This window comes from Scomber japonicus, chromosome 24 (assembly GCF_027409825.1).
Source record: "Scomber japonicus isolate fScoJap1 chromosome 24, fScoJap1.pri, whole genome shotgun sequence".
In the NCBI taxonomy this organism is placed as follows: domain Eukaryota; kingdom Metazoa; phylum Chordata; class Actinopteri; order Scombriformes; family Scombridae; genus Scomber; species Scomber japonicus.
This window is the reverse complement of record NC_070601.1, coordinates 15,358,684-15,375,616: the sequence shown is the minus strand read 5'-3', so window position 1 is coordinate 15,375,616 and position 16,933 is coordinate 15,358,684. Positions and strand designations below refer to the sequence as shown.

Below are 16,933 nucleotides of genomic sequence, written 5' to 3'. Positions count from 1 at the left end.
CAGAGCCACATTTTGGGAGAATATGAATCCTACATTGTTTTCATTAATTTTTCAACAATAGCGGTCCTCTTCTTCTTGTTTGCCTTTGGTGGTGCATTGATACGTTTCTCTGCACACTGCTGCCACCAGCTGTCCATCAGTCCACCATGTGAGCATCCTTCACTATTTTACTCTGGATAAATTCTTGTGCATCTTCTGTATTTTAGACAGAAGATTTTTAACATTCGATTTGGTACCAGACCCAAAATTAGGTATTGTATCATTGCCAGTACTGAACACTTTTGATAAGTTTGACGTTTTTTGTGTGTTTAATCATTTTTGTTTCCTGCATTAATGGCCATAAAATCTAAAAAAGCAAACGGATATTTGATCTGAATTTTCTTTTTCAAACCTTAAAATTGATAATGTTTTAGAACATCTAATGCCATACAAATAACTTATTCAATTTAACACAGATCTAAATTTAACTTCACAGCTCAGCTCTGGATGAATGGAGTTGCTTGTTGCTGAAAATTTTAGTGATCTGAAGCTAACTCTGCCAATCTGTTTCTAGCTGTGTGTTTACCTATCCAGGTTAACAAAAAAAGCATTTTTTGTAATACAACAGAAGTCGTATCAAGAAAGTCAATTATTTCAGTGTGAGTATATCCCTCACTTTTTTGCAAATATTTTATTATATATTTTCATGGGACAACAATATAGAAATAGGTATAGCAGTAAATCTATACTGCTATACAAGCTGTACACTCACTACTTTAATTTGTATCAAAGTTTCATTTCTATAATGTTGTCCCATGAAAAAAAAAAAAAAAAAAAAAAAAAAAATATATATATATAATAATTTCTTTTAAGATGTTTGATGCGACCAAATGTTTTCACCCAAATCTTTTATGTTAGGCCTAAAATCATTAAGTCATACATTGATTTTGTGTGTTGAAAAGTAAGAAGAAGAAAAGGATTACTTTATGTTACACCTAATACAAGCTTGGAATTCCAAGTGGAAACTCAGTTCTCAGTATTAGAAGCTTCTATCTGCAGTCTAGGATATGAAAACTTTGAAGCTTAATTTCGGGAAAACCTCTCACGGACAGAACCGTATGATTCCAAGGTTACAAAATGTCTAGTTTTCAATTGCAGTCCCTAAAATGTTGAAAAACTGGACCAAAAAAAAAACGTGACAGTGTGTTCTTCAAACAGCACTGATCAAGTTCATAAAATAAGATTCAACAAAGAAATGATGATTCTCTTGATATGGTCTCCTCAGGTTTTACAAGGGAGAAACATCGAGGACATATTTTGGGTTTCTGCTTCTCCATCTGTCTTTGAGATACTCACAAACAGCCGTGTCCTGTCTCTGAGCTTCTCATCGTCTTTATAGGTGACAAACAAACACGGTTCAGAGCGTCCCGGTCTCACCTCATATGTATACATGCTGACATACACACTCAAACAAAGGACACCAGCTTCTCTAATGCTTTCAAACACACACACACACACGCAGACAATACACACAGTGACTGTTCCTTCTCAAAAATACAAAAAAGTCTGAAATAAAAGAATGCGACACGGAACACACACGCACACACACACACATACACACACACACAGAGTCTCTGATGAGCAGCCAAACAAAGGGAGGCTTATCAGGCTGCAAGGAGAACATTAATCTGGTTCTATTGTGAGGGAGGATCAACCCAGCGGGCAATGAGTGTGTGTCTCTATGTGTGTGTGTGTGTGTGTGTGTGTGTGTGGGTGTAAGTGTGTCTAATCTGTCACCGAGGATCACTACGAGAGGCTGAGAATGTGTCACTGCCATTGATGATAGCCGATGATGGCTACAAGGAAGGGAAGGAAGACGTGGAGAAAGGAAGAGGAGGAGGAGGAGGTGGCAGAAGGCAGGTAAAGGGGAGGAAGGAGAAGAAGGAAGATAGGAGTGGACATGAAAGTATAAAAGGATATAGATGTAAAGGAGTAGAAGGAAAAGGAAGAAAGAAGCGGTGGATGATGAGCTTGTGATCATAAACACTAACATTCATTATTATGTTATCCATTGATTCAAATGAAATAATTAATGTTACCAAACCTTTTTTTTTTTTTTTTTTTTTTACTTCTGTGTAATTCATAATAACACTTCACTCTGCATATAATCATGTAATCATGTGATCTGGTTTGTTGATGATAAACATTCTAATATAAATATAGTCATGATTCAGGTGTTTCTGCACAGTGTATAACTCATTTATGAATAAAATAACTTACTATTGTCATTTTTATTTTGTCTTTTATGTATTAGAGGTTCTCTGAGCATTTTTTGTAAACGAAAGTTCTCTTCACATTCAGAGTGAACGTAACTTTACATTCAATGAAACAGTGTGTTTGTTCTTGGGATCACACTGACACCATTCCTTTCCTCAGAAAACATTTGCAAAGCTGATTTTTGAACCATTTTAAATAGTTCGCATCCATGTTTACCGGCTACAGTCTTCTTTGATCTCTCAAGTTAATTGTGTCTTTTATCACTTGAATACTTTCATCAGAATCAAAGAGCTGTTTTCTGGACATGGCCTGGAAAAGCTGATTCACGCTTTAGCTTTTAGCGGATTGCTGCAGCAGGCTGCTCACTAGAACAAGAAAAGCCGATTTGGCCCCAAATACATTTCTCAATTGCTAATTCCTTATGAACCCTCTATAACCCTCAGATCATCAGGGACTGGTCTATTAGTTGTCCCTCGGGTTGACACTAAGCAGCAGGAAGCAGCTTTGGAACCAGCTTCCTGAGAGTTTAAGGACAGGCCACATCTGTAGATACATTTACAACATACTTAAAGCTCACCTGTTCCCCAAAAACTCAACACTAACTTAGCACAGTCACTTTAAGTGTCTTCAATACTGTATGTGTTACAGTTTCAAAATTCAAATGATAACTGCCTGTCTTTTTTACCTATATTGTTGATGTCATGTTTTTGACGGCCTCTGTCAGTTGTCTTAATTGTCAGTTGTCTTAATTGTAATTTCTAAACAGAGAAAATGTTCCATTATACAGTTTAGATGTAATTTGGGTTGTAGAGTTGCAGGCATCATTATGTTTCACTCAGAAACAGAAAAATAACTCAGTCATGGTATTTAAAATAGTGCTGGATGAAGTAATCACTCTCCTATTCATTATCTGTTTAATGATGAATGAGCACAACAGTTTGGTGGGAACTGTACCTGAAGCTGAACAAAGTAAATAAATAAATAAATGAGTACTTATTTAAGAAGAGCAGGTAACAGTCTTTTACATGATGGTCATACTAAAAGTGTGCAGCAGGTTGAAATGTTGTGGTTTTGGTGTTGAGCTTTCAACTACTGATTAGATTTCACTTTGCTGCAGCACCAGCATGAATTCCTGGGAATGAGTGGAATTCAGCTTGAAAGGTTGAAAGGATTTTAATGAAAATCTCTTTTCATAATCTATACTATTGAATGTGGCAGCAGCGGAGTGGTGATTATGTTGTCATAATTCTTTCTTATCTGACATTTTTATCAGTAAGATGTATTTATATATGACATGTTTTTGTTTCCTGAATAAAGACAAATGTCAGTTCATATATTGTTACAGACATATTAAGAATCATCATGTTGCAGCTTCTATCATGAAATTCTCATTGAGGATTCAGGCAAGTTGACGTCTAAAAAGTCTGCCCTTCTTTCAATTGCACAGCATACTTAAGCCATTACATACATACATATACTGCTGTTTTATATTTGCTGTTTAATTATTGTTATTTTTCTTCGGAAATGTTCCTGGTAATGTGAGACTTGAGATTTTGCCCATTGATTTATAGAGACATGACCTCAATCAGCCAGATGGTGGCATTAAGCAACCAGCTTTACGTTTTGGACTATAACTTTTGAACTGTAAGTCTCATACATAGGATTCAGATAGATTTCCCGCCATTTTTAATGTTCTGAAAAACACATTTTAGACATCTTCTAAACTGTAGGTCCGATTGCGACTAAATTTGCTGTGGATCATTATTGGACCAATCTCAAGAAAAGTTGCTTACAGCTTGTTGCTATCTTATTTAGTTTTCAAGATATTGACCAATGAACTTCAAAAGGGCATGGTTCAGCACATAAATAGACCAAAGTTAACAACCATTGTGCCAGTCATCACAGAACTTGCTGGATACATCCACATAATTACCTGAAACATATCCTGAAAGTTTCATTCAAATTGACCATTTAAGGGTGCTACAAATCCAAAAAATGGGTATGGCATAACACAAATTGGACTATAAATCTGAAATTGCCTATCATTACAAAACCCACAGGATATAATTCATAACAATGTTGAACCACATGTATAAAACTATTTTGACATTGGGCCATAAATCACAGTTTGCCCAAACATCACCAAACCTGGTGGATATTTTAATTAAGCTGTTGAAGCTTTTAAATTCTAAAGGTCTGTGTTGGCTTGAACCCTGAAATAGCTGCTCGTGGCCATATTTTCTTTTACTGTTAGTGTACTGTTATATTTATTAATTTGGCAGGTGCTTTTGTCCAAAGTCGCATACAAATGAGGTACACTCCGAGCCTCAGTAGAACAAGGAGAAGTCTTAAAGAATAAGTGCTGCAGTCACTTTCAAAGTCCACCTAAAGCAAGTACCTCAGGTTGCTGGTGCACAGAGAAAGAGAAAAGCGCAAGGAAATTAGAAGAGAGAAAGCAGGTGTGATAAAGAGGGGCTATTGTAGAGGTAGGTCTTCAACTGGTTTTTAAGGGCATGGAGGGATTCTGCTCATCAGACTCATCATTTTGTCAACAAATTGTATGAAAAAAACAAAATCAACAATGTGTCAATCTATCTCTCATCACTGTTTGACTTCCCTATCAGTCTATATATCATCAGTCTAAATATCACCAGACTTATTCTTTAATATGACAAGCAACAAGCACCCTGTGGAGCACCCTGTGGAGTGGAGTGGAGTGGGATTGTTGGCTGGTTGAAGACCAGACGTGCACCGTGTTTAGAACATTTGTAGAGTACATGCCAGCAGCCCTGCCAGAGGGGCTTGGCATAGTCAAAAGCCTGAGATGACCAGAGCCTGTACAAGAGCTGATTGACACTAAGACAGGTAGCTTTTTGATGGCGTACAGTGTGAGGTGATGCAGCAGAGTCCACCACAATGAGGAGCTGAGATGGAAGTGTCTTATTGTTTGTCATTGATTGTTGTTTAGCTGCCATATGAATTTCAATCTCATAAGCATTAACTCCTTTTTTCCATTTATATTTCATTCTTTTCTTAGTTGTGCAAAGTAACTAATTATGCTATTGGTAATCAATTGCTCACAGCAATCTACCTTTGTTTAAATCCAAAGTGCACTCTGGATTCAAATCATACTAAACAAATTAAAACTGCACTGCAGGAAGACATGAGTGAAAAGATTTCCTACGGCTGGAATGTTAATCAAATCAAATAGCAATATCTCCCTCTACACTGCTTCCCATGCTGCTCTTCAGTGTGGACACGGTGCGTATTCCTCGCCTATATATGTGCAGCATTATATCTTACCCTCGCCATGAGTTCATCCCAGCGAGTGTTGAAAGCGTCTAGTTTTTGCTGTATCAGTTCATCCAGAACTCCTCCGTCCATCAGAGTCTGAGCCAGCTCTCGAATCTGGTTCCTGTTGTCCTCTGGGTGGCGCAAAAGAGCCTCGAGGCCCTGTACACACAAACACAGACAAAATAATGATCAATCACACTTTTAAAGGCTGATTTTAATATTGTATTCTTTTTAGCTTAAAGCCCCCATCATCCATGCATCAGCATTACACAAAGCTCACTCTTATTCCACCAGAAAACATTAGAAATTATACATTTCAGCTTGTTGGATTGAAGCTAACCACAGAATAAAGATGCCTCTGGTGGTAGTGACATAGTGATACTGTCTTTTGGCATACACAATATTATCTTGTTTGGAAGTGACTAATGACGAGGTGGTAGATAAGAGTGCTGATGACATGCAGAGGCTAAAACAGGTCAACCAGCCCTTGTTCCTGCGACCTCGACACTTAACGGCTTTTCACAAGTTCTCGAAATGACCAAAAATGGTGTGTTTGGTTGATGTCAACAGACTGTTGAGCAGTGTGTGAAACAGCTGAGTGGGCAGCTGGTTGCATTTTTGCAGTTTTGTGATAACTTCAGTAAAAGAATGCATCCTGATTCAGAAGCTTTTTTTTTTTTGCATTGTTTAATCTTACCAAATCCCCGGGTGTGACATCTGAGGCAATCTGCTAAAGCATGGTTTAAGTAAATTAAGGAGTTAGGGTTAACACATAAGCCTTTCACTTTATTTCCTCAGGAAGGTTGGTAAACCCCAATTTCTGTAATTGCTAGAAGCGATGTAAATTAAATTGGATTTATTTTTTTCTATGTGTGAAGCCTGTTTTATATTACAGCACTGCGCAGGAACTGTGCATACTAAATGTGTATTTATTTCTTCCAAGAGCTCCTAACTTTATTTATTTTCCTTTATTTCCTTTTTTAAATCATCACATCTTTCCTATGAATGACATCTCTCATCACCGCTTCCTTACCTTCTTGTTTCTCCTTCAGTTTTCTGCATTTCAGATTTGATTATTTTGTGATCATAATAACATCACTGTTTTTAATATCTGTTGGCTTTTTAGTCTGATAATGAAGAAAACTGCTCATATTCAGCAAAAGCTCTATTTAAATTCTCTGAGTACTTCCTTACAGAGTCAAACTTCACAGAACACTTTCATCTTTTTGTACATTTAAATGCATTCACTGGTAAAAAGTCTTCAATTAAAATATGTTAATTATATGTTTTTGGAATTATTCCATCATTTCTTTCTTGACAAAAACACCACATTTCTAGGAGAGTGACTTTTAACCAGAAACAGATGTCATTTTTGAGATGTGATTTTATTCTCAGTCTAACACTCCTCTGCCTGAATACCTACTTACTTACCTACCTCCAACTCTCTTTGCCCTGCCTCATTTAAATAAAGCTGGTAGACTGAGTATGATGTGCTAAAAATTTGTGAATTTCATGGTCAGCAGAACACCACGCTCCTGGAGTTCTGTTACATGCCTGTGGATGCACCACTGTATAAATAAGGGGCAAAGGTGTGCACTTCTTTTTCTTTTTCTTTCTTAATTTCTCCCCCATCCTCTTCATACTCACATCTAGAGCCTCATGCAGCTCCTCTGCTCCTCCTTGCAGGTTTTCTGTCTCATCCAGTTTCTGCTCCAGTTGGTCCAGGAAGGCGTTTTCCTGCTCCAGGTAGGAGAGCAATTCACACCAACACGCCCACACCTCCTGCATAACACACATACACACATTGAAAGGATTAGTTGATGGATTGGTGAAAAAAAAGATGATGCAACTCACTGATTTTGACATTTTATGTGTGAGAGGGAAGAAAGACAGAGAGCAGCAGGAAAAAGGAAAAAACAAAGAGTGAGAGAGAGGGAAAACTTCAACTGTCACCAAGAACAACAAGCCGCAGAGGTAATTACTCCTCAAGAAAATGAGGCGGAGAGAAGAGTGGGAGGATGAAGAAGAGACTCACACCAAGGGAGGATGAAGGTAGAAGGAGGAGGAACCAATTTGTAATAAATAACAACATCAAGCCAAATGAGAGCAAAGTTTGAAGATGATTTAAAGACAGATGAACATGGATGCTGTCTCAACTTTCTTAGGATACTGTTTTACATTAATTAGTTTCTTAAAGTCAGGAAAACGTCTCTTGAGCGGCACTTCACAGAGATTAAACATTTTAAAAAACACTAAGCAGCTAATGGAAGTGGAAGAATGTACTTAATGTCAACAAGTAGACAGTTATTTTTCCCTTGTGGAGCAAACTGAAAGAATGAGCGTTCTCCGTTCTTTTATTGTGAGTCACTTGGTGTCTGTGTCACACTCTCGCACTCCTTGATGAAAAATGGAGCTGTGAGGGTTATAAATGCTTCTTCTGCACATACAATACTGTGTTTTAGCACCTGATTTAGCAGTTTTTTCACAGCAGATGTGTTAACTTGTCATACTAGGTGTTACTAACAACAGTGTGACAGTGAGCCAACATGCACACTACAAAGACCCAGAAACTAAAGCAGCAAACATGGAATTGATTTCATTTTTTACATCTGTGATTTCACTATTGCTACGCCAAAATATTTGATTGGTCCATAAACATTAGAGAGAGCTAACAGCCACTATTTGTATGGCATAAGTTGGTAGAAGAATGCACTCAGAGATCACAAAAACCACCCTCATGTATCCGTTTTGACTTTTTTCTACTACTTCGCATTTTTTCCTAATTGGCATGTCTGTAAGTCATATAAGTTTTAATGTGGTTTATAACATCTTAGATTCTTACCTACAGTCTAATGCTCACTGTCACTGAAATGACAAAGCTTTTTTGCCCGCAGGATTATTTCCTCTGAGTTTGTATATAACACTTGCAGCCATCACACAGCTGCTGGAGCGATCCGAGCATCCTCAGAATGAAAGAGCTGCTGTGAGCGTTTTCCACACACAAGTAGCCGCCGTGGTGACTTCAATCTTTTAATATCCTGACATGGTGACAGGATCTGAAGATAAGTGACCTCTAGTGCTTTTCTACGCATGAGACAGATACGCCCTTAGTCACAGATCCCAATTTTATTCCGTAAAAAAAACATTTGGAATACAGCATTAGTCCTCAGGATTGAGTCCTGAGCTCCATCAAAGCTGTCAGGGCATTTTTATTTTCAGCAAAGCTCCAAACTCCAGTTTTTTTTCCCTCTGGAGAATTTGTTGAGTGGATTACCGTGAAGTTTTCGGTTATGCTACCTAAAGTCAATATTTACAGTCGTAGCATTATTGGATGCATACTGAGTGCAGCGTCTCTAACTGTTAAACAAAACATGGAATCATATGGTAACAATGAAAGCTACATTGTGTCCAGTGTAGTTGTTGTCTCCTTGTACAAAGAGGATGATGGACAGAAATATTTCAGCATTTAATTCATGTAAATTAAACTCATGGCCTCTTGGGGGCAGTAGAAACAAGCTGTGAACGCAACCACTGACATATTATCAATTTTCAAGTTGATTATAGCCTTTAAAGGGTTAGTTCATCCAAATAACACTTGCCTCTACAGTGGTACCTAGCTAGGCAGAAAGTTGTGGCTTTATTGATCCAGGAGATGTCTGTCTTCAATCCACAGATCACACTGCATACAGTTTTTTATAGGGTATTATTTTCAGCTTTAAGCTTAAAATATTTCAAGCATCTTGTAATACTGTTCATTAAAATTGGCTTGTTTTTGATTGAGTCAGATAACAAAAAGATAGCATCTAAAATGTAAGGAGAGAGGCTGAGATGGTGTTGCTTGGCTAATCCCACTTCACCTCAGCTCATCTATAATATACTGTATATATCCTACACACACACACATGCAACATGCCCTCCAGGACAAACACTGATGTATGTGAGCATCACAGCTTTGGCCTTGACACAACATGTAAGAGTGTGATTACATTAGGCACACATGAATACATTCTCTCCTCCATCCTCCTTCTGTTTTACCTAAGCATGCCATCATTATCAAATTAACACTTTCAGACTTTCACTGCGCTCCACTCATAGCTCGATGTATATATATATTTCAGTTGTCAGCACGTTAGAAGAAATAAATAGAAATAAAACTTGTACCTCCAGGGTTTTACATTTCCCATCCAGCCGGCTACAAAGGCGCTGGTAGTTGGCCGTCAGCACGTCCAGCTCTGAGCGCAAGGCATCATGGGCTGTGGGTGGGGCTTTGGCGATGAAACTGTTGACGCTGTCGGTCAAGAGTTTGACCTTTAGCTCCTTGGAGTGGACCTCTTCTTGGGCCCTCTGTTAGAGAGACAGAGAAGGAGAGAGATGAACAGCTGATATTTATCACAGACAGCAGAGTAGTGCTGGTTGTCTGAGACACTGCACTGTGAGGTGACCAGTCCTGTCAAGTGTTCTCAGTGAGATAGCAACCCCCTGCCTTCAACAAGGGTCTCTCAACTGAAATGTCTGTGTTTATGGAGTATGAGATAATGGCGGAATAAATACACTTTGCTCCACTAGTTAAACAGGAGACTCACAGGTTTTTAGGTCAGATTGAAGCAGCAGACGTATCCAGACTTTTAATCCCTAGTTTGGGTCAAACTCCAAAAACACCAGATCCTACATTTCCCACAATGCAACTCAATAGCACTTTTTGTTCAAACCCCCCCTTCCTGGCAAATACACACATATCTCAAACTCCATGCCTGCAGTCTATCACACAGGCTTCCTGATACACAGTATCTAAGACTTTAAAAAATGGTCCCACAAAAGACAGTTTTGCATGTGTAAAATTGGTGGAGTGCCCCTTTAAAGTTCAGTTTTCTAAGACTTCCTTAGAAAACAGTAGACTTTACATCCTGAAAGCAGTTTAGGGCTTTGAGAATGTAAAATCTACAACAATCCCAGATGGAATAAATCGAAATGAGAATAAAACTCTATTCTCTGGTCTGCAGACTCACACACACCCCATCAATATTCTTGGGCCTCTCTCTAAGGCATAAATATATCTATATATGAATTGTAGGGATAAATGCCCTGCCATCGCCCTCTAAAAGCCACAAAGTGTGTTACATGTGCTGCTGCTGCTTTTACATTGAAACTACTGTCACACATACAAACAGGCTATTTGATCTTAGAATATAGACAACAGATTTATGTTCTCATCAAAATGAAACATTGCACATGTCATACAGATACATGACTTACACACATCTCATATATCCCCTCTATCCTCCTTACTATACCTACTTGTAAAACAAACCACACAATGCTGACTGGCAGATTACATTTTAAGGTTTATGGTCACCTCAATACATATGAATAAATGTATCAAATACACAACCCTGCTTTTTATGAGATACAAAAATAGCCTACACACTTCTACAGTGTTTCTTCTAAACTTGTGTATTCAGGTTAATTATTCATTACTTACAACAGAGAGGATGAAACAATTGAAACAAACAAGCAGCAGATCTCTGCACAGACTGGAACAGCCTCACATCACTCTTCTGAACAGGTTGCATGTAAATGTGAAATTGGGGAATTCTAAATGAGTTGAGGCAGGCGCTATCCATGCTGCTGAGTGTGTGTATGAACAACACACACAATGACAAACCTCAGGAGCCCTCACTACAATACATCACAAACACACACACACACACACACACACACACACAAACACACATGTTTGACTCTCCCTGTGCTGGAAGTGGAAGTGAAATGTAGCAGTGTGTGCAGCTCAGAATGTTGAATACTGTATTGGGTGCACAGTTGTGGTGAGGATCAAAACAAACACACCACCAGACCTCACAGACATAGGTTTTGATGTGTTGTAGGAAAAAAACAAATGTGTTTCAGCTGACATGCCTACAATAATTAAGAAGTATTTATCTGTGAGTGCTGGTGTTCAGAAAAGTCCATTCATAGTTTGCTTTATATAATTTATTCTTAACTTAGGTGTCCAACTGTTTCCTGTCCACAGGTGTTGTGACTCTGACACCTCATCACATTCTGTTCTCAGGTGGGGGTTTTTTTTTAGTCTTTTTTCAGTCAGAATTCAAGAAATCCAACCTCTATAACTGTTCTTACAAAAACATGCAGCTGATATCATCGGCAACACTGGAAAACTTGCTAACCTGTCTCTTTTGCTTTGGTTTCATTGGTGTGAAGTCTCATTGGCTTAACTTCCTTCCTTCCTTCTGATCTGTATACTTGATATGACTCCATGAATCGCAGCATCTTTCAAAATACAAGTTGACTGACATTTACCTCACATCACAATCCAGCTGGGCTCTATTTCACAAGACTTGTTGAGGGTTACAATTCTTCCAGTCATTCTATATAGATTACCAGTCCGTCCAAACTTCTGTCTCTCCTGCAGACATCTAAGAGATACGCTAAAACCAACTTACCAGATCTCCAGAGCTCTCTAGAATTGAATCAGACTATTAAATCAAATTACAGCTGATGAATAGCTTTAGCAGTTAAGTTAACAAGCCTCGTCATGACAGTAAAACTCTTAAATATCAACTGAACAGTGACAGAAAGGACAGACAGATGGCAAGAGGTAAAGAGTAAGGGAGGTAAGTGAGAGAGGGAGATGGAAAGAAAGAGAGAGAGAGAGGGCTTAATGGATGGAGGGATGGATGCACAAACAAATGAATCAATGTATCTTGTGTTGACAGAGGCGCTAAGTGTGAAGAGACAGAGAGAGAGAGAGAGCCGGGGTGAACGAGTAAGCCGACGAATCAATGAATGAAGGAGTGTAGCTAATACTTTCCCCAGCAAGGGAGGGAGCAGGAGAAGGGGGGGATTAAGAGAGTAAACAAATGAACAGATTCACGAATGGAGTTTCCTTTAAGCATGGAGCGTAAAGGGGGGAAATGGAGGGCAGGAGAAGACAGAAGGAGAGAAGATGGAGGGAAAAAACAGAAGTGGCAAAGAGTAGAGGATAGGAAAAGGAGGTGAAAGAATGGAGGGAGGAGGAGATTAGCGAGAGCAAGCAAAAGAGGGAGAGTGAAATCAATTTTTAATTTTCAACTTGACTCTCAAGTAAACTTTTTGGAGGAGGCGGGGTGAATGGTTGCCAAGGCTTATGGGGATATCACAAAAGCAAATAGTGCCATAAATTTACATCACAAACACATCACATTAAAGTTATGAAAGATGAAAAAAAAAAAGTGCGGCGACGAAGAGGGGGATCAATGCAATTTGATAGAAAATTGAGGAATCGCAGGAACGAGAGTAGAGAGGGGGTTTTGAAAAAGAGACACAAAGCTGTGACTGAGGGGTACGGCGAGAAGATAAAGAGAGAGAGAGGAAGAAAGAGAAAGAGAGCAGGTTTTTATTTCAACAATGACGAGAGAGGCAGGCAGACGAGGGGAGGAGGGTGGGGTGTGTTATCGACCTGGAATTAGCCTGGATCAGGAGAGACTGACAGAGAAAAGAGAAAGAGCGGCAGCATCATCTGCACAGAGTCAGTCAGACCCTGGGCTTTGACTGTGAATTCATCTGGAGACCAAGATCCACATTTTCCAGAAAAATGGGGGCAGTGATCCAATTTAGAATGTACAATCACTCTACATGTAGCACTAAAAATACATGATGAAAACTTTAGTTCGAGATAAGAGGATCTACACCTGTGGAAAGCACAGTTGTTGCTGTGTGTGTTTATGCCTGCACGCTGCTGTATCCTACCTCCAACAGGGCTGTTGCTCCAGATGTGTCACTGCATCACATTGTCTCATGTATGAATAAGCTCCTGAGTCACTTTTATGTAGAGTCACAACGTCAATCTTATGAGGTCAGACCTGTAACATTTCTCACTTTCAGCATGGCGCAAGTCTGAACTGATTGCTGTCAGATTAACATGGACCCTGTTTACAATTGATTTTAAAATGCATCTTGAGCGTTGGGATCACACGTTGACAGCGCTAAATATAAGTGTAAATGACCACCAAGACACATTAAGATCACTCAAACCAAGGTGGTCTGACACATGTCTACACATAGCTTTTGTAGTATAAAAACTAATGTGACGTGATGCGTCCCTGGCAAGAACGTAACAGGAAAATATGTCATCAGTGCAGGATGTGGTGGTAGTTTTAGTGACAGTGTGCCAACACCAAAAAACTTTGTCAACCATTGTCAACAGTTGGAATATGCCATAGTTCTTCTCTATTCTTGTATTCTTATCTAGCCCATACGAAACAAGCACCTGTTTAGTGACAGACTGAAATCTGAGAGTGAATAAGTGTATTATCTCTATCTTCATCTCAGTTTGTGTCTCAGTATGACCATGACTAAAAGAGTTTTGAAAAATTCACCTACAGCCACAGTAACCATTTTCATTCATGCATGTATGAGTACATGAATATCCTGCAAAATGTTTTACATACAGCATGTGACAAAACAGGTATTAAACCAGAGTCGCAGTGTGGCGTCCTGTCACTCAATGCTTGTGCATGTCAGACTTAATAATCAGGCAGCAGGATTTATATAAAGTTTAAACGATGAGATTGATTAGAAAATGTATCAGAGGACTGGTCTTTAATTAAGTCTTCAACAACAAAACGTTCTAAAATCCTTCAGGGATGGAGCCTGAAAGCGAACTAAAACAGCCTCCTCCTTATTAACTCACTGATGTTCTCTTTTTCACACCAGGTGCCAAATATCACACAAGCATTGCTTCTTTCTCTAAATGTTCTGTCATGTCTGAATAAAGCCAAGACAGCTCTGTACAGTCAGACAGTCTCATATTTTATCCTAAATCTGTCTCTTTCTGTCTCTGCCTCTCTGTGTATCTGTCTAGGACTTGCACGGATCCTCCACAACCTTGTGTCTCTAACTCTCTCACACACACACACACACACACGCACACACACACACACACACACACACACATACATACACGTACACACACCTTGAGCTCCTCCACAGCTTTGCGTAGCTCTTCAGGTGTCTTGTATGTGAAGTCTCTCTCCAGGTAGTCTTCCTCAGCCTGGTTGATCCACTCCTGCATCTCCTGCATCTCCTTCCTCAGAGCCATGGTCTTATCCAGGCCGCCTTTCAGAGCTGACTTCTTAGCATAGGCCTAGACGTGGGGAAACACACGTGACATGAAAAGAGGGAAACACTCTCTCTAGGTGGAGGTTTTGGGCCTGGGGGTGGAGACACACACCTGTTTGCAGACGTTCTCCCACTGGGCGTTGAGTTCGTCCAGTTCTTTCTGGATATGGATGGCGAATGGTGGCTCGGCCTCTTTTTTTAGGTACAGGCCCACCTCGTTGATGCCGTTGACGCTGGGTTGGATGGTGTGGATGTCGTTCACCAGGGCCTGGCCAATCAAAATGCAGGGAGCAGGTTATAGCGTCAGGGATTGCAGTTTTTTTCCCCTATTTATGGAACAATATCTTTTTATGTTTATCTGTTCATTTTCAAATTTCTCTCTTGTCCATGGAGGTTTATTCTATAGACTCTTGAATTTTCTGGAGCGTTTTTATCCCAAGCCCATTTTAATTTAATCTACTGTGTCGACCTATATCAACCTTTCATCAGTCTTGGCCCCATTTGACCATTTTGAAAACTTCAGCTGTTGTATTGGTAACCTTTTGTATCCCTTTAGTAAGAAATAAAATATATAATGTAAATTGAGTTGAATCTGAGCCATTTACATCATCATGTGAGTGTAGAAGTGATGGTTTAGTCTAAAACCATGCTTTCCTCACCGTGCACTGCTCTAACTGTTTCTCCAGGGCTTCAGAGTCTCCGAGCGCCGGCCATTCCTCATTCAGGAAGACATCCACATCTGCCATCCACTTCTTTAAAGTCTTTACATCATTCTGATGGAGAGGGACACATGATGATACAGCATGTACACCTAGCCTCATAATCAGACAGGATCATCACTTTGTTTTATGTCAGTCACTTCAGTCTCACCTCAAACTGCAGCAGTTTGGCCATGAGCTCCTGGATTCTCTGAGCGTTTTCTGACAGCGTGGTGCCGAGTCGTCTCCAGCGCGCCATGATGGAGTCCATCTCTGTGCGATACCTACAACAGCACACGTGATCATAGGTTTTTTTCATGGCAGACATTTGACTTAATATTGCAGGAAAAGAACAGGTATAGACACAAAAATGGAAAAGGGCCTCACAAAGAAGAATCCACAACAGTATCATCACTCTGATGTGTGTTTTGGATTACTGAGATGTAAAAACAAATGAATTTTAAGAAACCAGTCTTATCAGCATTCATTTCACACTGCATGGACCTGTTTGCAAGAGTCGTGGCATTCACCAATATTCTAACACAAATCCAACATGATGATGCAATGACTGAAAACCAGCACAAATACCAGCTAACGGCATACACGCCAAACTGATCAGCACTACCATCTGTATTCAAAATCTCATGCTCTTGACTTGTTTCTTGTACTGGTTCACATATCATTACTTCTTACTTCTGGCTGATGTCTGGTGGAGCTTTCTGGAAGACTTGCTCCACGGTCGACGTTAGGTAGTCCACCTCCCCCTGGTGTTCAGCCAAAGTCACCTGGAGGGCCTGGAGGGGTGGGAGGGTGATGGATAGATAGAATGAGAAAGAGAGAGACAATCAGTAAATATGTGAGGTCTATTATGGGGGTATAGGTGCTCACAATAGTTACAAAATAGCATCATATTTGAACCGAAATTGATTAAATGATAAAGCTTGAACTAAATTTGAACTCCACCTCCAAAAAACATAGAGTGAGTCTGAACTGAGTTTAATGGTCTGGGTGGAAATGAATGAAAATATAATGTGTGGGGGATTAACAACCCACTGCACCATATTGTATGAATGTGTTTTGTTTTTGTCACTGAAGGATAGAAGGGGAGGAAGCCCAGATGAAAAGTGTTTTTTATTATGCTGCTTTCAAAGATTTTACGTGAAAAAATCTTTTTATACTCTAACAGTCCAGGGACAGCAGATGTATATAGCCTTTTGGCTAATTCTGGCATGTTTACATTTTGTTAAAATGTTTTATTAATGTGCATTGTCCCTGATTTGTAAACCTTTAAATAAATAAATAAAATAAAATACATTTTAAAAAGGAGGCTGTACCTGCATTGGGAGAAGGCACAAATGAAAGTAAAGTTTGTTTCAGAGGTCAATGATTTTAAAAAAAAAAAGCAAAATCTGCAAAATCTATTTATGACATCAATATAATCCAGATATGAAATAATATGAAATATCCCTGATTATAATAGCCAATAGCATGTTATATGAAGAAAGAGTTGCCCGGTGCTCTGCAAATAAATCATCAAGCTGGCATTTACAAGACACATTTATCAACAAGTC

General features: G+C 39.3%; 1 protein-coding gene across 4 annotated transcripts in view; it reads right to left on the bottom strand.

Moving 5' to 3' along the window:
- dmd (dystrophin) overlaps nucleotides 1–16,933 on the bottom strand; it is a 208,415-nt gene that overhangs the window by 116,790 nt on the left and 74,692 nt on the right. For 3 of the 4 annotated variants that reach the window (XM_053314366.1, XM_053314365.1, XM_053314367.1), the window contains exons 21-28: nucleotides 16,056–16,156; nucleotides 15,535–15,646; nucleotides 15,324–15,437; nucleotides 14,777–14,932; nucleotides 14,519–14,689; nucleotides 9,712–9,894; nucleotides 7,198–7,332; nucleotides 5,560–5,709 (exon numbers count right to left, since the gene is read on the bottom strand). In XM_053314366.1, the coding sequence (XP_053170341.1) occupies nucleotides 5,560–5,709; nucleotides 7,198–7,332; nucleotides 9,712–9,894; nucleotides 14,519–14,689; nucleotides 14,777–14,932; nucleotides 15,324–15,437; nucleotides 15,535–15,646; nucleotides 16,056–16,156 (1,122 nt within the window). Of the gene's footprint in view, nucleotides 1–5,559; nucleotides 5,710–7,197; nucleotides 7,333–9,711; nucleotides 9,895–14,516; nucleotides 14,690–14,776; nucleotides 14,933–15,323; nucleotides 15,438–15,534; nucleotides 15,647–16,055; nucleotides 16,157–16,933 lie in introns of all 4 variants that reach the window. The other variant, XM_053314368.1, reaches the window with a different exon arrangement.